Source organism: Vombatus ursinus, unplaced genomic scaffold (assembly GCF_900497805.2).
Source record: "Vombatus ursinus unplaced genomic scaffold, bare-nosed wombat genome assembly UNPS02014830.1, whole genome shotgun sequence".
In the NCBI taxonomy this organism is placed as follows: domain Eukaryota; kingdom Metazoa; phylum Chordata; class Mammalia; order Diprotodontia; family Vombatidae; genus Vombatus; species Vombatus ursinus.
The window spans coordinates 30,127,585-30,155,260 of NW_020954608.1; the positions used below are offsets into that span (position 1 = coordinate 30,127,585).

At 37.1% G+C, this 27,676-nt stretch overlaps 2 protein-coding genes across 3 annotated transcripts in view; both read right to left on the bottom strand.

The window, feature by feature from the left end:
• Positions 1-20,514, bottom strand: part of SEC61A2 (Sec61 translocon alpha 2 subunit) — a 37,705-nt gene extending 17,191 nt beyond the window's left edge. The window contains exons 1-6 of the mRNA XM_027838706.1: positions 20,433-20,514; positions 15,081-15,148; positions 10,959-11,024; positions 6,794-6,872; positions 1,643-1,774; positions 1,401-1,510 (exon numbers count right to left, since the gene is read on the bottom strand). Coding sequence (XP_027694507.1) covers positions 1,401-1,510; positions 1,643-1,774; positions 6,794-6,872; positions 10,959-11,024; positions 15,081-15,148; positions 20,433-20,439 — 462 coding nt within the window. The 5' untranslated portion in view covers positions 20,440-20,514. The remainder of the gene's footprint in view (positions 1-1,400; positions 1,511-1,642; positions 1,775-6,793; positions 6,873-10,958; positions 11,025-15,080; positions 15,149-20,432) is intronic.
• A 4,069-nt stretch (positions 20,515-24,583) lies between these two features.
• DHTKD1 (dehydrogenase E1 and transketolase domain containing 1) overlaps positions 24,584-27,676 on the bottom strand; it is a 90,321-nt gene continuing 87,228 nt past the window's right edge. For both annotated transcript variants that reach the window (XM_027838752.1, XM_027838751.1), the window contains exon 17: positions 24,584-27,051. In XM_027838752.1, the coding sequence (XP_027694553.1) occupies positions 26,950-27,051 (102 nt within the window). In that variant the 3' untranslated portion in view covers positions 24,584-26,949. The remainder of the gene's footprint in view (positions 27,052-27,676) is intronic.

Below are 27,676 nucleotides of genomic sequence, written 5' to 3' on the forward strand. Positions count from 1 at the left end.
TAAAACAGGACAGGAAGTAACTTAACTGAGTAATGGCAGGTCCACTCCTGCTCCTGATTACCAGCCAGGCAAGCAATCACCGGGTGATCCTGCTGTCACATGGGTTCCACTGAGTAGAGCACCAGTTCCCTTAGCTCCTTGCTCTACCTTCTGAGAATAAACTGTCACCAAGTCAAGACAAGAGTTTCAGATGTTCTGTTTGAAAGAATGAGACTTCCAGAAGTTCGAATCTACCTTCTCCCTACCCTACCTCCTCCACCCCCCCATCCCCATACACATACAAGTTCTAAGACAGTAAGTAAGAAAGAAAGAAGATGCCAGACTGAATGTAGATCTATAGAAAGGGAGGGAGAATTTGGTAGATGAAGCATCAAATAGCCTAGAATAATCTCTAGAACACTGAAGACAGTAGGGAAGGCAGCATGTTCAGATGTGTGCTCAAAGGGAATAAACCTTGTAAGGATTTTAAGAATGACACAAAAAAAGTCATCATTAGGCACTGGATTCTGCTACTAGGGTAATTGCCTAGCCCTAACATATACATTATGGGTAACAAAAGCATATACTTTTCAAAAACTATACTTATATGTAGACATACTTTGATCCAATTTTGTCTCTATTGTAATCCAGATGCTTAAGTAATTAGGTCACAACTACGACTACAAACCATCCAATTATTCACTTATTTTTTCTCTACTAATATTGAGAAAAAACAAACTATGCTGACAAATACTTTAAATAAGAGTTTATATTACAATATTTGCAAACCTGTAAACTATGTTTTGTCCAATCTTAAAATACAACTATTAGATTTCTCAGTACTGACTATAATTATTTTAACACAACTTAAGAATCTCATTCTCATATAAAATGTCAATTATTATTTAATCTACTCAACCCAGTAAGCAGAAAATTCTAAATCTTGTCATCATATTTCTACAACACTCTACAATTAAGCATATTGTATATTAATTGAATTAATATTAAGTGAATAGCCTAAACCTGTAAAAATCAACTAAGTTATCAGCGTTGTTTACAAGGCATAGGTAGAAAACTAACATTCATGTTAGGAAAAGAATCATAATCTATATAAACTCCTACATGGCTTTCTAAAGACATTCCATACAGAAAGTTGAGCAAACTTAAGCTATAACTGCTCTGAAGTTCTTAAGGAACATACTAGAGTAGAAATAATGTGCCAACATTTTCCCCCATACTATTCCAAATCATCTGTTTTTAAAACTCTGTGGATTAGTTATATATTTTGCTAAGTTTCTTATTAACACAGTTAAATTATATTAAAATCAAAGACAAGACTCACTGGCTTGATGAGGAAGTAAACAAAAAGAAAGTTATCAAACTGTTTTGTTATTTTGATATATGAAAAAATAAGATCTTACCTGAATGATTATAAGTAGACAGATTCCAGCACCCATTTCAGCAGGATCTCCATACATTCCAGTCATGACATACACAATGGCTTGCCCAATAGTAATAATCATACCAAATACTGATTTTAAAAAAGAAGGGACAGGGTAGAGAGAATTAAGCTAGCACAGAAAAGTACTATGGAAAACCATTAACATAAATGTCCGTGAATTTAGATTAAGTTTGAGAAATTTTAGTCAACTTTAATACTCACATTTTTGGGCTCCATTGAACAGAGCTCGGTCTTTTGGAGTATCTCCTACTTCAATGATTTTAGCTCCAGCTAACAACTGCATGATCAAACCAGATGTTACTATTGGAGAGATACCCAATTCCATTAAAGTTCCTTTGTGGTGATGGAGGGGAGAGAAGAAGCACAGCATAATTTTTATTATTACATAACTTAGTAGTGTGTGATCTATTTAAGTCAATGTTCAATAATTTGTCTAGATAAGAAACACAACTTCATTTCTTAAAAGTTACATTCTATGCATGACTCATGTACTAAATCAAAATGACCATAAAGCACTCTGAAAAATGTAAAAATATAAATGTATTAAATGTTAGGAGCAGTTAGGTGGAGCAGTGGATAGAGTGGCAGGAAGAATTGAGTTTCAATTCTGCTTCTGACATTTACTAGTTGGACAAGTCACTTAAATGCTGTTTGTCTCAGTTTCCTCATCTGTAAAATGGGAATAATAATAGTACCCTCCTCATAGGGCTGTTGTAAGGATCACATGAGACAATAATTGTAAAGTGCTTAGCACAATGCCTGATGCATAGCAAGCACTACATAAATATTGGTGATGGTGATGATGATACTTTGGTAAAATTATGAAAATAACCTTCAAGTTTTTTTACCCCAAATATTCCTAAAGGAAACTAAACTACTCTGTTGTAAGACTAATGAAACAATAAAAACTGTATGCCATGTGTCAGTTAACATGTCTTAAAAAAAAGCCTTATTAAGTCTCATACTTTAAAAAAATGTACTTAGTAACAATAACTTCCTCTGAAAGTTAATGGGATAATTTTGTAATACTTCAAAAAATCTGTGATTTCATCAGTATGGAGTCTCTGTAGATTCATATCAGAACTCCTTTATACATCAGTAGATAATTTCATGAGTTATAGCCAAAAAATTTGCCACTTGTGAATTTACTTGTGATTAATTTTTGGTGGCGCAGCACCTTTCTGTCTAAGTAGACTGGTCTCTGAATGTCAGACATAGAGACTGTTGCTTGCACACACCCAAAGTCTTACTGGCTTGTCAGGACCCACAAAAACATATGTTCTAAGTCTCCAAGAACCTAAGGTCACCTTCTGTTGGAGGTGACCATGAGGCATCAAAATATGACTTTGTTGAATTAATGAATGAATAAAGCACATATTAGGTGCTTCCTATATGCAAAACACTGTGCTAAGCCCTGGAGTTACAAAAAGAAAAGGAAGGTAGCTCCTGCTCTCAAGGATGGGGGAGGCAACACACACGAAGGTTTCAGCTGTAAGTCAGATGGAAAAGCAGAGATGTTAACCCCTTTTCTTTAATATCCTTTCCCGTGATAAAACATTATCACTTTCTAATGTTAAGCCATTAAACAGGGCCAAGGATTTTTCTAGGTCTTTAGGATTTGTGGCTGTCACACCTGCAAGAAGCTGCCAGGCTCCATCTCCACAGGGATTGCTTCTCAGGATGATTTCTGTGGGCTGGAAGGCTTGATATTCCCAAGGCTCTTGGATTCAGGGTCTTAGGCCATTGCCATTAGGATCAAAGTTGTAGTGGTGACTTTATCTGCCTGACACATGCTGCCTTCTGTCTCTCCCTCAGGATGGCTTGCTATTTCAACTAAGTTGGCTTGCCTACTCTGTGTATAAAAATTGACTGGTCCCTTTTCCAGAGGAGCCACATCTCTGAATGATGACTGTGAGGGTTGAGTTGGCAATGGGACCAGAGGTATGGGAGGTTCTACCATTTCCAGGGCTCCCATGCCCAGTGGCTGCTGGAGTTATGGCTATCTCCATAAAATGCTATTTAGATATTTCATCTTGGTATACAGGTGACTCTGGCTATGCTAGCAGAGTGAAATCTAGCAGTTGATGCCATTCTGGAAAAGCTTTGAATAGTGTTAGCAACAGATCATGTCTGTTTGTTGAGGACCAGTTAAGCAAAGTACAGAGAGGTTCATCATTACTAAGCTGGTGACTTGGTGATTAATTCTTTGGCCACAAAAACTTCACAAAACAATGAAAAATACAAAATGCCCTTCAGTTCTGTGTGGAACTTTCTGTTTTGGCAACTGTGCTTTAGTATAATATGATAAAGGGGGTAACCAGTAGAATGTAAGATCCTTTGGTGAAGAACTACTTCATTTTTCATCTTTGTAAATAAAGTTTAAATTGATATAATTGCACTGCCATAAGGAGGTGACTGAAAGAGCCTAAAATTGCCTCAGTCAGCAAATACATGACTTACTTGCCAAGTAGTAAGGCAGCCAAAGGTAACACTGGTTTGAAATACATATTTATTTGTGACAGCATACAGAGAAGGATGATGGAAAATTATAAGAATATCACTTCATAAAACAGGGGGAAGCAATGAAAAGAAAAAAGCTTAGTGAAAGCTTAGTAATCTACTCAACTAAAAAAGTCATCCTGAGAGCATTTAAACATTAAACTCAATGAAGGACAACAAACAGATTGAAGGATGGAAAAATGGAGATACAAAGTTTGGGTTTTCACATTATGACTCTAGATGTTCTTGTAGAGGGTATGACACTTAAGAAAACAAAGATGAAACAATTAGCAGAACTAGACCAAGAATATACAGGGAAATCCAAAGTGAAGGAAGACAATACAATTTTTTTTATAGTCTTTTTTTTTTTAGTGAGGCAATCAGGGTTAAGTGACTTGCCCAAGGTCACACAGCTAGTACGTGTCAAGTGTTTGGTCTGAGGCCGGATTTGAACTCAGGTCCTCCTGACTTCAGGGCCGGTGCTCTATCCACTACACCACCTAGCTGCCCAGGACAATACAATTTTGAGGGTACTGGGAGATGTATCAAGATGTATCAAGGTATCTAAGCAGGCACCAAAGGTGTTAAAAAAAAATCAGGGCTTATTGTTATTACTGAAAAAAAGGCAGATGTGAAGAGTGTCAACAACTACCAGCCCATAAGTCTTTCTCATCAATATAGAAATTTTTGTGAGAATACTCTATACATACATATCAAAGGCAATTCAATGAAAGTATTACAAGAGAATAAGCAGACTTTCACAAGTGATATTTGACAGGAGACCACAGAATTATCATACACATTTGGCTGAAAGAAGTAGAGCATATGAAATCTCACTCTACTTGTTTGTTAACTATAAAAAAGTATTTGATTTGGCTGAAGAAAACACTGCCTTAAAGACTTTCCTTCAGCAAGGTACCTCCAACATGTACGCCAAAATCATACAAGATTCCCTGAAAGATCTAAAAGAGAGAACCTTGTTCAACAAACTTCAGAATACTAATATCAAACAAGATATAAAATAAGGAGATATATCCTCGCTGAAATTGTTCACCATGGTTGCAGAGGAGATGCAGCACAGAATTATCTGGGAAGAGGGATCCCCAACAGATGATTAATTTATCCAGATGACCTTATTTGCTGATGACGTTGTGCTACTGCAAAGCACCCTCAATGAGCTCTATCATCATTCAAAAGAATTTGGCCTAACTATCCTCATAGGAAAAAAAACAAAAACAAGTAGCTAAGGAATGCCTATTGTCTAGATTAGAATATGCAATTGGACAGACAATACATAATTCATTCGTCAGCATATATACTGGAAAGCCATTGCAAAAGAATAATGAGCAGGGCCAGAATTAAAAGGGAAGAAGAGAATGAGCTGGACTGCCTTTATGAAATAGAAAAATGATTTTAATACCCCCAGGCTTCTCTTTGGGAAAAAAAAAAAAAGGCTCTCCGCAGCCAATAAATGGTCAAAGAATATGAACAGGCAGTTTTCAGAAGAAGAAATCAAAGCTATTAATGAATGTATGAAACAATATTCTAGTTCACTAATAAATAGAGAAATGTAAATTAAAACAACTCTGGGGTACTATTTCACACTTAATCAGATTGGTTAACATAACAGAAAAGGAAAATGACAAATGCTCTGAGGGGATGTGAAAAAATAGGGACACTAATGCCAACCATTATGGAGAACAATTTGGAAATATGCCCAAAGGGCTATAAAATTGTGCATACCCTATGATCCAGCAATACCATACTTGGTCTGTATATCAAAGAGATTTAAAAAAAAAAAAAGGATCCATATGCACAAAAATATTTATAGCAGCACTTTTTGTGATGACAAAGAATTGTAAACTAATGAGATGTACATCAACTGGGAAAAGGTTGAACAAGTTAAGGTATATGACTATGAAGAATAATATTATGCTATAAGAAATTATGAGCAGGATGGTTTCAGAAAAACGTGTGAAGTCTTATATGAACTTATGCAAAGGGAAGTGAGCAGAATCAGGACATTGTACAAAATAATAGCAATATTGAAAGGATGATCAAATGTGAGTGACTTAGTGATTCTCAGCAATACAATGACTTATGACAATTCCAAAGGATCCATGATGAAAAATGCTATTCACCTCCAGAGAGAGAACTGATGAACTGTGTTCGCAGACAGAAACATATTTTTTCACTTCCTTTATTTTTCTTGCATTTTTTGCAACATTATTAATGAGAATATATGTTTTACATGACTTCATATGTATAGGGGGTATCATATTTCTTGCACTCTCAATGGGTGGGGATGGGATGGAAAGAGGGGAGAGAATTTGGAACTGAAAATAAAAATAAATTATTCATAAAAAAGGTTGAGTTTTTCTAACACCAATATCCCCTGGGGATGTTCTATGGCTACGTGTTGTGGAACATGACAGTTTCCTAAGACCTATTGGGTAAACTTAACAGGAACTTAGAAGAGCTCATGGATGGGGAAGAATGGATTTATTTCAATTGTTATTGTTGAAGACAAACATCACTGAAATCACAGAACCACTGGAATACTAGAATTAGGTGGATACAAAAATTCTTAATCAATTTGGCAAAAATAGTGCTCATTTGACTGATATAAGACAACAACATTGTATTGATCTGATGGCATTGATACAATTTCTTTTTTGTTACAGCTGTAAGAGATACTCTTAAGATGTTAAATATTCTTTATCAGTAATGCCAAATAAACAAAGTACATCAAGAACCCATCCACTGGTCACTTTCCTTTAAGGGTGTTTAGGCCAATCCGGGACCAGAAGCAGCAAGAAAAAAAGAACAAAGAAACAATGGCACACCACTAACCTCTGTTAGAAGCAAGAATAACTCTCATCCAGTAGAAAGGATCTGCGGAATCTGATGACATGATTCCAAATAGCGGTATCTATAAGATATATGGTTAAATACATGGTAAAAACCTGCTATGTAAATCTAACATACCCTCATGCTACACTGCTTTTTATAGGCATACAGCAGAACAATCCAAGAAAATAAAATTTCCTGTCCTAGAATGAAGGCAATCAGAAAATTATACTTAAAAAAGCTAATTCTTGAAAATGTTTAATATCTGTTTGGCTGATTTCATATTTTTCTAGTTAACACATATTCATTTCCATATATATTCAATGTTTAAATAATTTTTTTTAGCTTGGACCTATGAGTTTACAGTATCAGGGGCTCACTCCAGATCAGCAATTTGCCTGTAATTTATAGTCATAAAGAGTTGCCTGGGGGTACCAGCAAATTAAATGACTTGCCCATGGTCACAGAGCTAGTATTTGTCAGAGAGAGAATTTGAACTCAGGTGTCCTTCATTCCAAGGCAAGTTTCCCACTGACTATACCACACTATCACTACATATTTCAGGTAATTATTAGCAAGTCACATTTAAAAACCAAATATAAGAAATTAATAAATGTTCTAGGAATAATTTGACTTATAAAAAATTAATAGTATTTTATTTTTTCCAATTACATGTAAAGGCAATTTTAAACATTCATTTATTTGAAAGATTTTGAGTTACAAATTTCTCTCTGCCTCCGTCCCAGCCCCTCTCCAAGACATCAAGCAATCTGATACAGATTATACATGTGCACTCATGTAAAACATATTTCTATGTTAGTCAGAATAATCTGACTTTTAAAACCATTTCTTGACTTTAGACAACTTCAAATTCTGAAATGATGAGCATAATCATTTTTGTTTAAGATATAGACTCTTTCCCCATTGCCACTTAACACCACATCCCCCAATGAACAAATAAATTCATTTCTTGGTTACAGAATAAAATGAGTAAGCAAGAAGCATGAAGTACTTCTACACTAATGCTTACAGTGGCTTCCTTATGGACACTCTACATATATAAGGTGAAGAATGAGGAGCCCGTACTGCCAGAGTTAAGTCAGTCCTCCTAAGAGGCCAAATACTTAAAGTACATTTCTCAGTCTCTCATGGTAGAGGCAGTAACTTCCTCCATGTACACAGGGTAAGATGTAAACTCTATCCACTGAAGAGCAAACTCCTCCATGGTTATAGTGAAAAGACTCCTGAACATCAAATTTTTCTCCCACTTCCTTTAGTACCTGCCACAACTTTTCTACAGGTAGAGACAGAAAATGGAATAGAGAACCATTTACATGAGCTTGTTCACAACAACAAAAGAATTACCACTGCACTCATCAATCATCACCGTAGTCTAGATGGAACAATGGTTAGTAATGAGTCGTAATATTCTTGCAGCTCTGATAATGAAATATATATGCTTATCTTAGAAAATAGGAGCAAAGAACACAAAGAATAAAAGAGAATGCAAATGAAAAACTAAGCAAGAGGAAAGTTAAAAATCTAAATAGCCTCCCCATTTTAAGAAAGAGACCACTTTTCTACAGGTTCCTAACCCATTCTATTCTACTCCTTATATTTAAGACTAGAGAAACTTTCATAATGGTAAAATAATAAAGATTTATAACTATAGTGCCTTGCTGATGTAATTAAAAGTTCAGTTTTTAGAAATGAAAAAATATTAAAATCTAAAAGGAGAGAGATTATTTTTTCAAACCTTTCATAAATTAGGGAGGCTAGGAGATTTTTGTTGTTCAGATGAGTTTCTACATTTTGTTAACAGTGGAAGAAAATGTAGTCCAAAATAGGAAAATCTTTCAAGGTCAAGGAAAATTAGCAATAGTTTTATAGTGGAAATTTTGTTCCTACAGCATATACAGCCAACTTCAACCACTTAACAGTTGAACATAGAATTTTTAAAAAAATATAACGATATATCAAAGATAAAGCAGCTCTACAGATGCACAATCCTTATTGTCCTCATCTTTGATGGTGTTTCTGATAAGTTTTCTCTTTTATACAATTTTAAAACTTGTACTGGCATGGATTTGAAACCCATTTTACTATCAACTAAGCGTTTCACTCATTTGCAACCTGAGCATTCTAACTATAAAGCTAGAACCTCTTTACTTTCAATTTAATAAAAAACCTGCTGTGTGAGGTGCTAGGGATCCAAAGGCAAAAAATAAACTCTTCCTTTATTGTCTCACCTCCCTAAAATATTCCTTGTAGAATCCTTGACTTCTTCCAAGGCTCAGCTCAGGTACTAATAACACGTAGAGGAAGACTTCTCTCATCCTCCTAGTGGCTAAGGCTCCTTCTCTCCTCGAATTATCTTTTATTTACTTGTCTTGCATATGTTATTACTCCAGCCTCGGTAAGTAAGTCCCACAACAGCAGGAACTGTTTCTCATTTTCACTTTTTGCATTCTTACTTGTGTCTTGTACACAGTGGACATTTAATATCTCATGAACTAAACTGAGTTGGCCTCAAGCTGCTTAAATTTACTGGCGTTGAAAGAGATGGGAAAGATAGGAGGTAGTCCTTGAGCCTTTGAGTCCTTTGAATGGAGACAAGATTGTGTGGGGAATACATTCCTGACAGAGGGAATAGATGATACAAAAGCATGGAGAAGGGAATAAGAATGTCAAGTTTAGGGAAGTAGGCCAGTTTGGCTAGAACATCAAGTTCTTAAAGGGGAATAATAAGAAATAAGTTCAGAAAAGTAAGTGGGAGACAGATTGTGGAGGGCTTTACATGCCTAGCTCAGGAATTTGTATTTTATCCAAAAGTTACCCAGCATTAATAATGAATCTTATTTAATTCACAGTTCACTCTTCAAAATAGATGTGGAAACATCTAGCCAACTGACAACAATGACAAAACAAGGATAGAGTCAATCCTGGAGGAGCTCCAGAAAGGTAGGCACACCATACATTGTAGGAGGAGCTGTGAATTGGTTCCAGAAAACAATCTGGAACAATGCTTTTTTAAAAAAGTGACAAAATTGTTTATTCCTTTTAACCCATAGATCCTGTTGCAGATCCTGTACATATATGCATAGATCCTGTACAGATCTAACAGAGGTCAAAGAAAGAAAGGTCCCATATACACCAAAATATTCACAGCAGCATTTTCTGTTGTAGTAAAGAATTAGAAACAAAGCTAATATTTGATTTTGGGGGGAATGGCTAAACAAATCATGGCATATGAATATAATGGAATATTTATTACTGTACATTAAGAAGCACTGAGTATAAAGGATTCAAAGTATCATGGAAAGATTTACAGCAACTGATAAAAAGTGAACTGATCAAAACCAGAAAAAGAATATACACAACTGCAACAATGTAAATGGAAAGAACAAAAATCCCAAACTGAATGCTGTGTAGTTGTAATGACTAAGCGTAGACCCAGAAAAAAGAAAGAGATTCCATTCTGTTTTGCAAAGATAGTGGGCTCTACTACCTGTGGAACACTGCACACTCTCAGATTCAGTTGACATGGTGGATTGTTTTGCTAAAAGTCTTTTCTTTTCCTCTTTAAAAAAAAAAACCCTTTTTACAAGAGATGGCTTACTGCATAGTTCAAAAATGAAGGTGATGTAAAAAAGGTGCCAATAAAATATTTAAAAAGAAAATACAATAGAATTAAAAGGTGCTTCACTCTGCCTTTACTTCACTTCATCCTCAGTGTTAAGATATTCCAATAGAAAAAGCAGAGATAGCTATTATTTCAAATTTTCTACTTAAAAAAGATGTTCTATAAGTCTACTTGAATTTGTAATTGTGCTCAATAACCATAAACTTGTATTCCTTTATGTAGCTCAAAGTTTCAATATATTCATGAATCCATTTTTAAAAGGTAATCATTTTCAGATTACCTGAATTAAATTTTTTTAATTTACAAATTACAAGTTTAAATTTTTCAAATTACCTGAACTAAAATTTTTAATTTGATAAATTTTCAATACTTAAATATATTGAAAATATGCTTTTGAATTCAAATATAGCATTGAAATCTGATTCTTTGATTGAAACACATTATTTAAATTCTATCCAACCCAAGGTCTTAAGTCAGTATCACCAACCAACAACTGAATATAGGTACAGTGTTAGAATTACATACCTGACAACATACTAAGAAAAGGAACAAGGTTATAGCAGTCCATAATACTTTCTCTCTAAATTGAATCTGCAAAACAAAATATAGTGCTAAATGAATAAAAACTGAGAAATATTTATTAATGTATAACAAATCTTCATAATAACTCATTTCAATAAACATTTATTATATCCATGTGTAAACACATTCTACACCATAATTTAGCTTTCAGGTAAGAATCATAAAACATCCTCTCAAGCCCAGTTATCAATGAATTAAACCAAAAGTTGAACAACTATTAAACAATCCCACCCATTCTTCTTAATGAAAAGTCAATGAATTAATGAACGGATGTTATTGATATAATGAATAAACTGGTGTAAATTAAAAGTCTGAGTTTCTTAAGATGCTTTAAAATTAAACACACTTCAGTACTTTAAGGATCTGTAATAGAGGCAGCTTGGTGCAGTGGATATAGCTTTAGATTTGGAGTCAGGAATATCTGGGTTCAAAATCTGCCTTAGACGCTAGTTGTGTGTCCATGAGCAAATTACTTGCTCTCCCTAGACCCCAGTTTCTTTAATCTATAAAATGAGGAGGCTGGACTTGATGACCTTTAAAACCCCTTCCTGCTCAAAATCTTTCATCCTATGATTTCATCAGAGTAATTCCTCCACCAACCCTCCACTCCCTCGGCAAGCTTAATGATTCATCAATGTGACATGATAGCTCAAAAATCTAATGAGGTGACAGGCTGTGCAAGAAGAGGCAATAGTCCACATCTGGGATACTGTGTTCAGTTCTAAACACCTCATTTTGGCAAAGAAATTGATAGACAGACAATATCCAGAGTAGGCCAACCAGGATGAAGAAAGGTGTTGAAAGTATGCCATACAAGGACTCGTTGAAGGAATGAGGGATGTTTAACAGAAAAGAAGCTTATGAGAAGACTGGAGGAAGGGGCCAGAGGAAGGACATGAATGCTATCTTCAAGTGATCGAAAGGTTATCACATGGAAGATGGATTATACTTATTTTGCTGGTCCCAGATGGCAGAACTAGGAGCAATGGGAGCAAGTTACAAAAAATTCAACGTAGGCTTGATGTAACGAAACATTTCCTAACAATTAGAGCTATCCATAAGTGGAATGTGCTGCCTTGGGATGTAGTGGAAATTTCTAATCCCTTCAGGTCTTCAAACAAAAGCTGGATAAGTATGTTATAGAGGTATGGGTTTAGAGTGATTGGCCTTGTAGCTGCTGAAGTGTCTTCCAAATCTGATAAACCTCTCTTTATCTTTTGTACTTAGTCACAAGAGTTGCTATAGCCTAGAAATTCATCATCTTATAAGCAACCCTATAATGAGCTTCACATTTTAGTTAGGCCAGTCCTCAGAAAACAGACATTTGGTTGGATTACCAGGTCTATATGCATTTTCAGCTTGGTAGGACTTGCCCAGGACTGCTGATTCACTGAGTCTACAAGAGTTCAGAGTTTACCAAAATGCTCACAGCAGCCCTTTTATGTGATAGCAAAGAACTATTAAAAAAAAAAAAGTAAAGTAGGTGTCCATCAACTGTAGAATGGTTTAAAAAACTACGCAGTATGAAAATTATAATGTGGGGTAATAAATGATAAATGAGTTCAGAGAAACAAGAGAAAAAGAAAATTAACTTACGCAATGTAAAATAAATACAATGAAGACAACAACATATAAACAGATATAGATACAATAACTACAATGCAAATGAAAATATCAATTAAAAAAAGTTGGACTCTGAGGTAACTGAAAAAACCATTAAAAATCCCCAAGAACAGATAACAAAATATAGCTTCCCCTCAATGGCAGAGGTAAAATAAGACTACTAGAGTAGCATGTTATACATCTTGTCATATGTGGTTATTATATTGGTTATTTTTGCTTGTTTTTTCTTTGTCACAAGAAAATTCAATCTGGGCAAATGAGTGAGGGAAAAGGCTGTGGTATAAAGACATGAGATAACAATATCACATATTCAAAAAAAAACAAACTCAAAGTCACCTTCATGACAAAATGAGGCAAAGGACTTTAGTGAAAGCCTTAAACATAAAATCTATAATCTGTAATGACCATAAATACAAAACTACAATATAATTATAGTAAAAATTAATATATTAATAATTGGTGAAAATGATTATCAATTGTTTAGCAAATCAATTTATAAAAATTAATAATTGGTGAAAAGTACATAACAAAATAAAATAAATATTAAGTTTGTTTATGGCATTATTTATTCTTTTTTATACCCAAATATGTTTACCTCTGCTCTCTGTACTTAGACTGAAGACATCCATGGACAAGGTGGCCAAATAAGTATGGTACAGACTATTGATCACTGTGTCCCCCCACTGTGGGGTTTGAAATTTACACTCATCATTTACTTTTGTGAGGTAGCACAATCTAAAAGAGCCCTAACAAGCAGTCTGAAGACCTGGGTTCTAGTCCAAGTGACATCACTAAGCAGCTACGCAACTAGATAAGTAAAAGTTTCAGTTTCCTGAGGGAGTTGAACTGGACTCTCAGATTCCTTTAAGTTCTATGACTCTAATCTACAGAATTTTTTTTATCTGCTCACTGGGAGGACTGTTCTTTCTTAATGTACTTTACAGAAATTCTATTTATTATCTTTTGCCAGTTATCTGCTCTGACTTCTCTTGACTCTAGTAATCCTTATGTTCACTTTAATTGATTTTTCCATCCCATCTATGGAAGAAATCCCACCACACATTTAAATTAATGATGCCTTCCAAATTCTAGATATCCTGTTAGCCTGTTTATGACCCAATTTAAACCATTTTAGGTCAAAGTAGAAAAGCTTGCAAAATTATAGTAAACTAGCAAGATATTCCTATTTATTTATAATTGTCCTTAATCCTTTAATATTTCTTTACACATTTTTGGACAGCGAATCAAAATTCATCTTTTTCTACCACAGGCTTAACTTTAAAATGGACATTATCATAACATGAAATACTTTATTATTATTTATATGAGGGAAGCCAAAGCCAATAATCATCTATCTAAAAAATGCTATAATTTAGGATCATGATACCAGTTTTCTTCTCCATCTATTTCCAATTTACATCAATTACATTTATTGCTGTTGCATATGAAACTTAATGAAACTGAAAATTTTCAAAGTTATATTTTCCAAACAAAATAATTATTGGACTATCAACTTACTGAGATAATGTCTACTTTTCATGCCTTGAAAATTCAGCAGATGTCATTAACTTAACCATTAAGCTCTGCCATCATAGGTTGAATACCAGATTGAAGATCATGAATACCTAAAGTTCAGCAGTTTTTGTATGTAACTATTATTATTTTAGTGTCTTGTTCAAAATTTTTTTACAGGACACATCCTTGAGAAGATAAAAATAATTCACCACAGTTATTATTCACGGGAAAACCAAATCAGGATGAATAAACATTTATAGGCTGAGTATGGTGGTACCTGCCTATAATCCTTGTTATTGGAGAGGCTAAGGCTGCTGGATAGCTTGAGCTCAGGAATTCTGAGCTGCTGTGGGCTAAGATAAGATGCTCAGGCATTCACACAAAATAATCCAGCACCAATACAGTAAGCCCCCAAGAGCAAGGAGGCCACCAGGCTTTGCCTAAGGAGAGATGAACCAGCCTAGGATGGAAACGGAGCAGATCAAAGCCAATCAACAGTGGCATTGATCCTATGAGAGGCCACTGCACTTACACAACCTGGGTAAGACAGGGAGACCTAGTTTCAGAGAAGAAAAAGAATAGGCATTTAAATAATTGTATACTGCCAAATGCTATACATTAACTAATAAGAAAAAGGCTTCATTTCATTCTTGTAGAAATGTTATAATTTTAAATAAAATATAATAGCTTTTAAAATCATAAGATAACCTGCCTAAATTTGTTTAAATTAGTCTACATTTCAACCATTTTCTACCTGAGTAGAACATGAACTGATAGATTTGGGGACATGAACCATCAAGGTTAAATTAAACTAGGACAAACAGAAGCACAAAATAGTAACAAAAAAAAGAACACTAACCAACAGCTTAAAAAATTGGGACAAGAAATACAAATATCTTTTATTTGTGGACAAGATACTATACTTACCTTCCTTTCAGGTTTCTGAATTTCTGGTAAAACTGCACAGAAGGGTTTTATAACTTCTAAAAATTTAACTGTTAAAAGAAAAGAATGACTCTATGAGCATATTACAAAGTTTTATCATATCTTCCAGTTTTTTTTTCAAATGGAAGTTACAGTTTTGTATTGAATCAAATATAAGCATTCTCTAAATCTGGATGCCAAAGGTTTAGTCTTCCACCAGCAGTTTATGATTATTTCCAACTTATAAATTAATGTCCAAATCTGCCCTGAAGATAGCAACCACAAAGCCATCTGTCTTTTCTTTCATTTTGGCTTATCACTGAAACAAAATGCTAGCTATTACTGTCATGGTCTACAACTTAAAGTAAACAAAAGTCTCTCTGTTCAACTGCCCCTCTGATATAAATGCAAAGATAATGATTTAGATACTAGAAGCAGAAAAAAAATGTATAAGCAATTCTACGCTGCTTTTTTCTCTTCTCATTTAAAAAATGGTATGAAATCTGACAAAACAATACTAAACTTGGGCAGAGATTTTTTCCATTTATAAACTAAAGGCCCCATATATAATTTATTTTGACTATTCTCAGGGAAAAGATAACTAAATAAAATTGGTTTTGTACAGTACCTTCAGGCATTGTTGTTGCTTACAAATATAAGCATTAGCTAATGAAATGGAATCACTTTCACCACAGCCACAACTTAGCTTTATAGCATTTTGCAATTTTTCTATAATAACTCATAAATAGACACATTAGGAATATTAGCTAGTTGCTTCTATAATGACAGCTGAGAAATTATCAACACGACTAATGTTTAAATAAGTAGGCAGGTTCATGTTTCCAAGATGCTATTAGAGTTATTAATAATGGCCCATTCTTTTAAAAGGCTATTGTTTCAATCTTTCCCTAAAGATTTGATACCAATACTTCCAATGGCAGTCTTTATAAGGTTTGAAAAGGTTTAGTCTTCCACCAGCATTTACCTTTTCTTTCAACAGAAAATTAAAAGACTAATGTTCAGTCATGCAGATTTTTAGAATTTTAGATTAGAATATATATTGTTCTACATAAATCTGTTTATGTTATTTATGACACCCAGAGTCATCCTACTCTCTTCTTTCTTCCATACACCAGGTGTCAATTCTTGTTCTACCTCCACCATCTCTCTCATGTCACCTCCTCTCCATTATCACAGATAGTGGAACTAAGTAATAGATAGAGCACTGGACTAAGGGTCAGGAAGACTTGAGTTCAAATCTAGCCTCAGACACTTATTAGTTGTGTGACCCCAGGCAAGGCACATAACTTCTGCCTGCTTCAGGGTCCTCATCTATAAAATGGACATACTAGCACCTACCTCCCAGGGTCATTGTGACGATCAAATGAGATATTTATAAAAGCACTTTGCAAAGCTTAAAGTGCTAAGTGCTAGCAATTATTATTATTACTATTATTACACAGCCACCACTCTCTTTCAGGACCCTTTCCTCTCATCACTTTAACTACAGTAAAAGGTGTCTAATCAGTCTCCCAGGCTCTAGTGTCTCCCCTTTCCAATTCACCTTCCATACTGCTGCCAAAATAATCTTCCTAAGGAGCAGGTTTGAGGATGGCACTCTCCTGCTCAAAAATCTTAATAAAGTCTTCTTCAAGGTGTTCCACTTTTTATATATCCAACTTTTATATATCCAACAATTATATATTCCATGTGACTCTTCTGAGTTCCAGTCAGACACTGAAAACTACCTAGAGGACAACTCCATCTGGAAGGGATATGGACCAGACCTATGATTTAACTGAAATAAGGACTTCCTAAATAAGGAAAGTCTTTTTACCAAAACACTGTCTCTGCAACTTACAGACTCATCTGCCTAAAGTAGAGGTGTCAAACTTGCAGGCCACATGCTGCCCAGAAAACTTCTGAATGTGGCCTGAACCAGATTAAAATGTAAATGGGAAATATTTAACAAAATAAAAAAAAATACAGCATAGATAATGGAACTTGTGGTTAATTTGTGGTTTTCAAAGTCAAAATGCAGCCCACAGAAGTCCGTTTCTACTTGAGTTTGACACCACTGGCCCTGAACATAGAGAGGTTAAGCAATTTGCCTAGGCTTACAGAATCAGACTGTTTCAGAGGTGAGACTTGGAACTCAGATCTTCCTAGCCCTCCGGACAGGTTTCTATCCACTAATCCACAATAAAATGTCCAAACTAGAACAATTAACTTTCCATCTAAACCTACCCTCTTCCTAATTTTCCATATTTCTGTTGAGGGCACCCCCATCATTCTAGTCAGCCAGGTTGGCAACCCCAGAACCATCCTCAACTCTTTCTCCTCTTCACAATTCCCTAATATCTGATCTGTTGCCCAGTCTTTTCAATTCCACTTCCAAAACATCTCCCCAATCCATTCAAATCCACCCTAGGACAGTCCGTCATCATTTCTTACCTGGATTACAGCAATAGCCTCCAAACTGGTCTTTTCCCCTGTCCAATCCCCCATTCACAAAGGTGCCAAAATGATATTCTTCAAGCACAGACCTCTTTGCTTCCTTTCTCAAGAAGTTCCAGTGGGTCCCAATGACCTCCAAGATAAATACCAACTCTTCTGTTTGGCAGTTAAAGCCTTTCACAGCCAGGCTCCAGACTACCTTTCTAGGCTTACTGAATGTCACTTTCTTTCATGTACTTTATGTCCCAGCCAAACTGGCCTACTTGCTGTTCTCCATATACAGCATTCCATCTCCCATCTGTGTGCTTTTGCACAGGCGCTATGCTCAATGGCTGTAGTATGCTTCCTCCACCTCACAGAATTCCTAGCTTCCTTCAAGACCCAGCTCAAGTGACACTTTTTACATGAAGTATAACCTGTACCTACCAATTGCTAGTGCTTCCCCTAAAAAAATTACTTTGTATTTATGTGTCTTTGTTCATGATGCTTTCTCAACACAGAATCTAAGTTTTAGGGCAGAGATTGTTGGATTTTTTTTTGTCTTTTTATCTCTAGAACTGAGCATAATACCTGGCACACAGTAGACAATAAATGCTTACTGAATGAATCTCAGCAAGCCTTAAGAAATACAATTATTTTCTGTTTTACTCATAATCCCTTTATCCCAAGGGGCTGGGATATGTTCAGATAAAGCATCACTAGAGTTTATGCACACTTATCTATCTACTTCAAGGATTTAAAATATGAGGCTACTCTAAGCACTATTCACTTGTGTTATGAGTACATAGCAGAGAAAAGAAAACAGAAGAATTCCGAGAATGGAAAATAAAAGATGCAAAGGTGGTTTGGGTATCTATTTTGTAGCAGTGAGTATAATCTGTACAGGAGATGGGCATGGTTTCTCTCATTCTGAAAATTATTTTTCATTTTGCTTTTGCAATCCTGCCTATTTCTTCTTTACATATGGTGCGAAAATGGCAAGTACAGAACACTGAGAAAGTCTTAAGAGGTTCTATCTATGGAACCTAACAAGGTAAGTACGAGAGGGAACAGAAATGAATGAAGGAAACAATTAAGAAGACAATATACATAATTACCATAATGTAAACTGAAAACCCACAATAAAACAAAACTGAATTCTTGGCCTCCAAGAAGTGAAGAAATACAACTTTTCTTTTTCTTGCATATTTGGGGTGGGGGAAGGGAAATAGTGAGTGCAGAATGTTGCATATATTAATATATATAACTAGGCTATGCTAGCTTGTTTCTTTGTAACAAGAGGAAGTCCCTATGGACAGAGGTGGGGGTAAGATGGAAATGAACATAATGTAGAAGAAAAGTTATTAAAATTTTTTAATTAAAAAATAATGGATTTAAGAATTTATCTGTACAACTTACTAGAAGGGCTGACATTCCAAGGACTCTAAAATTGGGGAGTACTAGAATTTCTTTTTCTCTATATGTTTTTAAGTGAGACACTAATATCTGAGACTGAAGCAAAATTTTGTAAATGCTTAAACCAAAGAGGGGGAATTCTCAATATTTATTACAGTTATACAATTCTAAAATCTACAGAGCCTTAAGTAACAACTACAATCTCCCCATCTATGATTTGGAACCTGTACTCTCTTAACACAATCCATAGCTTATTTTGTATTTGCCATAAAACCATATTCTGTAGTTAGTCAGGAATTAAATGACTGGTCAATGGTTTTTCACGCAACTTTACAAGCCCAGTCTTTAAATTTTATAGCACTTAACTCACTGGTAGAGGAACTAGTAAGTTCTCAGAGGAGAAAATACTTGTTATCCAAGTATCATTTTGGGCTACTACGTAAATGTGAACCATGCCAAATCTTTAAAGTGTTCCTTTACACAGAAAACAAAACAAAACAAAACAAAAAACCTGAGAATCTGTTCAGGAAACCACCCATATGCCCATACTTTTTCCTTTTCACATATCCAGATTACTTAGCATTTATGCATATATCTCTGTAAGGCTTAAATGTAAATCCTCTCTATTGGCACTCATTTATAAGAATGTGTTTCTTCCATCTTCCTTACATGGTTTACTTTGTAACTTATACGTAAAATCTAGTAAAGTTTGCCAGTGGATGCACCATTCAATCATTCATGTGTCAAATATTTTCAGTAGTCTTGGTACTGTGGGAGGTTAAAAATTACATAAAACATAGGACCCGACCTCAAGGAACTTAATCACTATGGCCACATTAAGTAAATATTGTCGCTTCAGAAATAACTTCGTTATGCCTCTTTCCCCCAATCTGATTTCAGTCACCTGAGGACCCGGTAAATGACTTGGGGAGCTTTCCACACTGATCTACCTGCTGCTAAGCAGCAGCAGGAAATGGTCACAGAGTTAGGAAGCCCCTTACAATTTTCCTTTCCTTTGTACCTGAGCCCCAGGCGGGGTCCTGAACCCATCCCTCGGAACAGTCGGCCCACGATGCCCCCACCCCTTGTCAGTGCCATGGGGCCCTCCCCCGGCCAGTGGCTGCCATCCTGCCCTCCAGCCCGAGGTCACCGCCGCCCCTCCGTCTTCCCATGTCGTCCCCTCCGGGCCTGGGCCTCCCGGTTGCAGTCCCCGGACTAGGGCCCCCTTCCCTGTCTCCGGCCACCCGCCACCCCAACCCCAAGAGGGAGCGGGGACGGCCGAGGCCCTGAAGAGGCATCCTGCGCCGCTGGCACCGCCCGCCACGCCTCCCCGGTTCGTCTCGGCCCCCACTACCGCAAGCGCAGGAAAGCGCAGCGGCCAGCGTGGGGCCGGGGTCGGCCGGCAGTGCCCCCTCAGACGCAGGACCCTCCACGCCGGGCCGGGCCACCTCCAAGCCGCGGACTCCGCTGCAGGGAGGCGCTCCCAGGGGGGCCCGTACTCACTGCCCATAGCGGCGGCTGGGAGCACCCGGCGGGGACGAGCGGCCTTCCGGCGCTATCTTCCTCCTCCGCCGGTCCCGCTGCTTCGGCCTCAGATCCTGACTCGCTCCGACCGGCCGAGACTCGCGCCGGCTCCACCCACTCGCCGCTCCCCCCCGCAGCCGATAGGCCTGGCTCCGTCACGTGACGCACCCTGCCTTCCCCGCCCCCCCGGACCCGCCCATTTTTAAAGGGGTAGGCTAGGATTGATTCCGGGGGTCGCTGCCACCACCGCCGCCGCCAGCAGTTCTACCGCTGCTGTTGTCGTCTCTGTGATTGCCATGGTCACCGTTGGTAATTAAAAGAGTTTTCTGACCAACTCTCCTCTCGCCTTCCCCCCCACAGTCCCCACTTCTCCAAATCAGACATCTTCCCCTGCCAAATGGGGGCAGCGCACGCCCTGCTCTTCCTCATTTGCTCTTAAAATGCCGCATCCTCCGTGGTAGAAGAGTAGTGGATGACTCGGGCTCGCTTATTGACATCGTTTTGGTCAGGCACCTGTGGGACTCCTTGACCTAGGAAGGACCTGAACCCCACCCCCCCTACCTCCCGCAGAGCCAGCGGAGGGGTCAGAGGTGAAGTACTTGACGTTGGATTTTTCTAGGGTTTGATAGTGCCTGGAAAGTTCTCGTTTTCTAAAGGCCAAAAAAAGAAGAAAAAAGCCCTGGGGTTTTGGAATCCGAATTTAGCCTTGCAAAGGGACGTCTGTATCAACTTACGGAAACTGAAAAAAAAAAAAAAAATGGCTGCATTCATTGATGGTCCTCGTGCTTCCCCTCATCCCATCATTGCCCTGGGGTGCCATCGAGCAGGACCCTTTCCAGGGGATGGGGGCAAACCATAGAGCTTTTAGTGATAAAAAAAAGGCAGAGTGTTGGCCGAGTCATCCTGTTACAGATTATTTGCCTATTTGTTGTAAATCTCCTTGAGCTGTCCTTATTTGTGGGGTCTCCCTACAAACCCCTTGCATGGGAGTGATAGTCCTACTGACCCATCATCTCTGTAAGGCATTAAGTGCGTATGAAGCGCCTAGTATTCTCCAGGTACTGCGCTGAGTAAGAGCTGGAAATACAAAAAAGGGCACAAGACAGCCCCTGTTCTCAAGGAGACCATAATTTAATTTGGGGGGAGATAACTAGTGCAAAGAACTATGGACAACAAACAAAATATAGACGGGAAATATTGATCTGGAACTGAGTGGGGCTGGGAAAGGCTTGCAGAAGGTGGGGTTTTAACTGACACTTGACCAGGAGCAAGAGAGGAGGAGGGAGAGAGAATTCCAAGTACTGGAGACAGCCAGTGAAAATGCCTGCAGTAGGGTGATAAGAGTTTCTCGTGCAAGGAGGCTAGTGTCATTGGATTGAATAGTATGTGTTTAGTGGGATGGGGTGGGTGAGGTATAAGAAGACTGGAAAGGTGGAGAGGGGCAGGTTATAAAAGACTTTGAAACTCAAACAGAGGATTTTATATTTGATCCTGAAAGTAATATATAGCCACTGGAGTTTATTAATAGAAGGATGACATGGTCAGATCACTGGCCCAATTTTTGCTATAAAGATTTTGCTCCTTGCTACCCTTTAAGGCTATAATTTACCACTACTAGCTATGTGATCCTTCTCTTCATGTTCAATTCTAACTTTTCCTTTAAAACTTATCCTAACTACCACTCCCTTCAGGAAGCTTCCAGACCATTCCTTGAACTTCAAATAGCATTTTGCTGGCAGCACTCTATTGTACTTATCATGTATTATTTTGTACCATAATGGCATACCACATTCCTCTACTGATTATAATAAGGTCCATCAGGGGAGAGACTTTGTCACATCAAAATTTTATTATTAATAATAATAGCTTACATTTACATGGGGACTTAAGGTTTGCGAAGTACTTTGTATATATGATCTCATTTCATCCTCCTAACAACTCTGTGAGATAGGTGCAATTAACTTCATGATGAAACTGAGGGGTCAAAGAAGTTAAGTAATTTGTCCAGGGTCAAATGCCTAGCCATTTATCTGAGGCTGAATTTGTATCTAGGTTGCAGGAGTAAAAGAGCCCTTTCCTCAAACAGCATAGCTCCCAGACTATGACTGCACTGGATAAGGAATAAGACCATAGTTCCAAGCTTTGGTGAAGAGCATACTCTTCATTCTTTGCTAGTGACCCCAAGGTGAATCCCGTTACTTTGATGAAGAGAGGAGAGGTATCAGACACTGGAACAAAACAACCTAGAGAAGTCTAAGGGTGATAAAGATATATATTTTTTCCCAAATTACACTCTTAATACCTTGGGAAAGGAACCTAGACTCAAAGCAGACAGATTCTGAAACACTGAATTCTTTTTATGAATCACAAATCACCATTACAGAATTTTAGGGTTTATCTTCAGCAAACCAATCAAGTCATGTTCATTTCAACTGGAATATTTATGAACAATGAAAAAAATGTTGTTGTTCATCTTCATTTTCAAAGAGGACCAATATCATGATGTTGGGGTAAAATAGTGGATGATGGCTGATGTTGACTTGCAAGTGGATTTATTGAATTTAAAGTGAGGCAGAGTTGCTCAGTGGTCAGCCTTACTGTCTTCCTGAGTCATTGAATTCCAGTGGCAAGACTGGCCATGGCCCCGGATGCAGTGAATGACCCTGGCATCTTTGCTGTCTAACCAAGCTCTAAGTACTCCACAGTGCCTACTTCAGCCACCTTTGTGGCCATTGGAACAAATTATTCTCATCTGCCCATTCTGGTGGGGGAAATCTTCACATGTTTGGGGTAGACATCCCCCTAACTCACTGATGGGTTGAGGGCTATAAGTTACCCTCAACCTGGTTTAGCCTGCCTGCTGAGAGTTTTGCTAAGGGATAGCTGATTCAAATACTACAGCTTCTTGGAGCCACAGGTGAGAATTGGATGATAGATGGACACCAGAAATAGATGAGCAGCCCTGAAAAGAGCTTAGCCCAGCCCTCAAGCCAGAGGTGTTAGTCCCCGCAGAACACACTTAAATCTGAACATTTCCAGCAAGTATCACACTAGCATCTATTCCATCATTATATTTAGGAATATCAAGCACAGCCAATGGAAGAGAGTAAATGTTGAATGAAAATACTAGCTGATTACTTGAAATAGCTTTACAAAGCTACTGAGAAGAGCCCCAGCTCGATCTCTGGTTCACTTAGCTAAAAGCATATACTTACCTATGCCTCTGAAAACTATTTATCTGAAGTATTTCATCCCTCAAAAGGGAATTACAAGAACTTTACATTTCCAATCGCTACAAATGCTGAACATCACTGAAAATATTTATAGAAATGGGCTAAAAACCTAAAGTAATGTTATTGTCAATAGCAGAAAGATAGATTTAAAAAAATCTCGATTTGCTATCAGATGTAAAGTACCTTGAAAAAGAAGGCACTCATGTAATTAAGGGCTAGATTGGGGAGCAAAGAGAAGATAGAAAAGCAGGTAAGACATAATACATTTTGGTGGTTCTTCACATTAAGATTACTGGATTTGTGAAATGCCACTCAGAAAACAGAGAACTTAAGGAATAATTAGAGGGTGATTGTGCACATTATTTTAAAAATTCTTTAAAAGTCCTTACAAAAGCATTCATGATGCTATCCATCTCCAGAGAAAGAACTGATGGAGTCTGAATACAGATCAAAGCATACTTTTTTAAACTTTATTTTTCTTGGCTTTTTTTTGGTCTGTGTTTTCTTCAGAGCATGGCTAATATAAAATGTGTTTTGCATAACTGCACATGTATAATTGTATCAAATTGCCTGCCTTTCTCAAGGAAGGAAGAGTAGAGGGAGATAATTTAGAACTCAAAATTTTTTTTTTGGGTGAGGCAATTGGGGTTAAGTGACCTGTCCAGCTAAGTGTCAAGTGTCTGAGGTCGGATTTGAACTCAGGTCCTCCTGACTCTAAGACCAGAGCTCTATGTACTACCTGCCCCTAGAACTCAAAATTTTAAAAAAACAAATGCTAAAAATTGTTTTTACATGTAATTGGAAAAAATAATAAAATGTAACAAGCCTAAAAATGTATTCAAGAGAGGTTTTTAGGTATCTTTGTTGTGACAAGTAATTGAAAACAATGTCAACATCTTAAGTAAAAGTAAAAGATGTAATTTTATTCAAACCTAAGAATTTTCACAGTTGTGTACTCACACCTTTTTTCATTCACTGAACATAATGGTTTTGGCAAACAGCTTTACCTTATTAAATTTTGCAATTCAAACAGTTCTTTATGTTTTTCCCAAAACCCCAAGAGGCTAGCTGTAACCAATTTTAAACACTTTTTGGGCAAATATGTATTTTCTTTCAACACATACATGGATACAATAGGGAATATGTGAGATAGATTATATTTTAAGCATTTTAGAATTATTTTAAAAGTCTTCCCATATCTAGGAGAAAAATGAAATAAATGCTTAATTAACAAGAAACATATTTTATTTGAAACTCTTTGGACATTTCTTTCTTGCATCCCAAATATATTTGGAAGTAAGCAAGGTCAAGATGACAATAGAAAAATTGAGTTTTTACATTTCACAGTCGAAATTATAGAGGAGTGAAATGAAGAGGAGTTGATTAATTTGTAAAATTAAAAGCTGGGAAAGCTGCTTAAGAAGGTGACTTAATTTGGTCATTTTTATAGTTTAAATAAGCATTCCCATTTGCTCAAAAACTGCAGAGGTTTGAAAAGATAAGATGGTGTTACAGCTTTAATTTTCTCCAGTTAAAATTGGAACTCAGTAATAACAAGTCTCACCTTACACTGACCTTTGAAATTTTAGCAATTTATGACTGGCACAGTTATGTCTTTACACAGAGAAGGAATATTAAGGAGTAAATGAATAAAAAGAAAATTAGTACTACTATTGTATATAATACTTTAAATCAATACACACACTTACTGTATGTTGCAAATAACAGTTAGTGATAAACCTGTTGCCAAAGCAGGAAAAGTTAATACGCATGAACAACCTGTACCAATTATATGCAAAAAAAAAAGTACATATGGAATAGGTCCATGCCACCTTTCTAGTACCTCTGGGGTACGCTGGCTGGGGATAACAGCAATAAAAGTACAGGTACTCAGGAGCAGTGGAAACTTCCTATTATAAAATGGGTGTGTAACTGAACTGAACCTACTTAGTTAAGCTTCTAGTATAAGATATCATTTCAGAATTCTTCAGTGAGGACACTGACCTCTAATAGTCCCTGAGAATCTTGGATCAGGAAGTTTCCTTTGTCAAAGAAGATAGTGCTTCTTATACACCCCCAAATAGCCACCATTCTCTCATGAATGGCTCCTAAAGGTAATAGCCAGAGCACTGAAATCTTAGCAGTTCTCCAAAGGTTATAGTTACTATTTATAAAAGTAATTTGAAAGAGAAAGGATGCTCTGATAAGAGGCTACAGGTCATTTTCATCAAAGCATCCAAACGTCACCTATCTGAAAAGCAAAATTACTGTAGCTTACAGATCACAAACCCTTTAATTAAAAAGGGTAATTATAGCTGGACAAGTAAGGCACCCCAATCTTTAAGAACATAAATTAGGAACAACCTAGCTTTTCTGAAGCACTCAGTGAAACATTTTTTAAAACAGCTTTAACAGAAAACATCCCAGATTCTAACACATAATGGAATCCAAAGCTATTGATATTTAGAAGAATTGTGGGAAGGAAGAAAGGCAAAAAGCAAAGAAACTAAGCTAGGCCTACAATAACAAGTGAGGTGGAGAACTGAGATAATATACAACTGTGACTCAAGCACAAAAACATTTTGTTTGTAAAATCTAGAAAACTATAGAGGCAGCATGGTGTAGAGGACAGAGTGCCGACTTTGCAATCAGGAAGACTGGAGTTCAAATGCTGTCTCTAAAACTTATTGGCTGTGGTCTTGATCAGGTCACCTAACCAATATGTGAAATATTATACAAGGTGTCCCAAAAGTCTGGGAACAGTTTTAAGTTATTAAAGCTTAATAGTTTAAGCTACCGAAGCTTAAAACTGCACTTAGACTTTGGAGACACCCTACAAATCTCAAGTAACTGCCCAGGATTTCTCTGTTAAGTCACAGACTGAATCTGTTATGATCTGTGTTGGTGGGAAAAGTTTCCAAACTGGAATGCTGATGAAATCACAGATCCTTTGTACATTCATACTCAGAAAACTAGGATAAAAGTAGTTTGGGGGACAATCATGGGAAAAAGGCCTCTATTCTCTACCTTGCTTCGACAGTGTACCCCCGGCCAAAACAGAATAGCCATTGTAAACAAATTAAGTATTCAAAAAAAGTTCATATGCAAGCCTCTCCATCCAGTTTTCTCTGTTGACAATCATCTGCCCTTGTAAGGTCCCACTTCTCAGAGAATGACAACCTGGGAGCTTAAGCTTAAATTAGGAGCAAAGGACTTTTTAAGGCATTTTCTGAAAGGAAGTAGCATTTCTTCAGAGAAAGGCCTCAAGCAAAGGTCTTGATGAGGATCTCTTCCTGCTGCTGCTGGTGTATGGTTCCAATTCCTACAGCTGGTGCTGGTAAAGGAGGTCGGCTCACCAGACAGAGCTGTGATTAGAGTGAGGGAAAAAAATCATGTTTTAGATTAGTTTAGATTTAATTTAGATCAACGTCACTATTAATACCAGCACAGATATAAAGCTAGAAGGGACCTCAGAGGCCACACAAGTCTAGCCTCTTCATTTTACAGATGAGAAAATTGAAACCCAAGGAGGATAAATGACTTATCCAAAGCCACCCAAGTTATAAGGGTCACAGGCAGAATTTGAACCCAGGTCCTCTGACTCCAGACCAATAATCTTATTCTAGTTGTACTCACTTGTTTATCCTTAAATTGTATTCCTTCATTCACATTATATAATAATCATAACAACAACAACAATAATAATAGCTAACATTTATCTTGCACTTACCATGTGCCAGGCACTGTGCTAAACACTTCACAATTATTATCTCATTTGGTCCTGGGAGTTAGCTGCTATTATTAATCCTCATTTTATGAAACTGAGCCAAACAGAAGATAAGTGACTTGATCAAATTCACACAGCTGGTAAGCGTCTGGGGTCACATTTGAACTCAGGTCTTCTTGGCTTCAGGCCCAGCACTCTCTCCACTGCGCCACCTACCTACTATATGTATGTACATATATGTCCACATGTGCATGTGTGTGTGT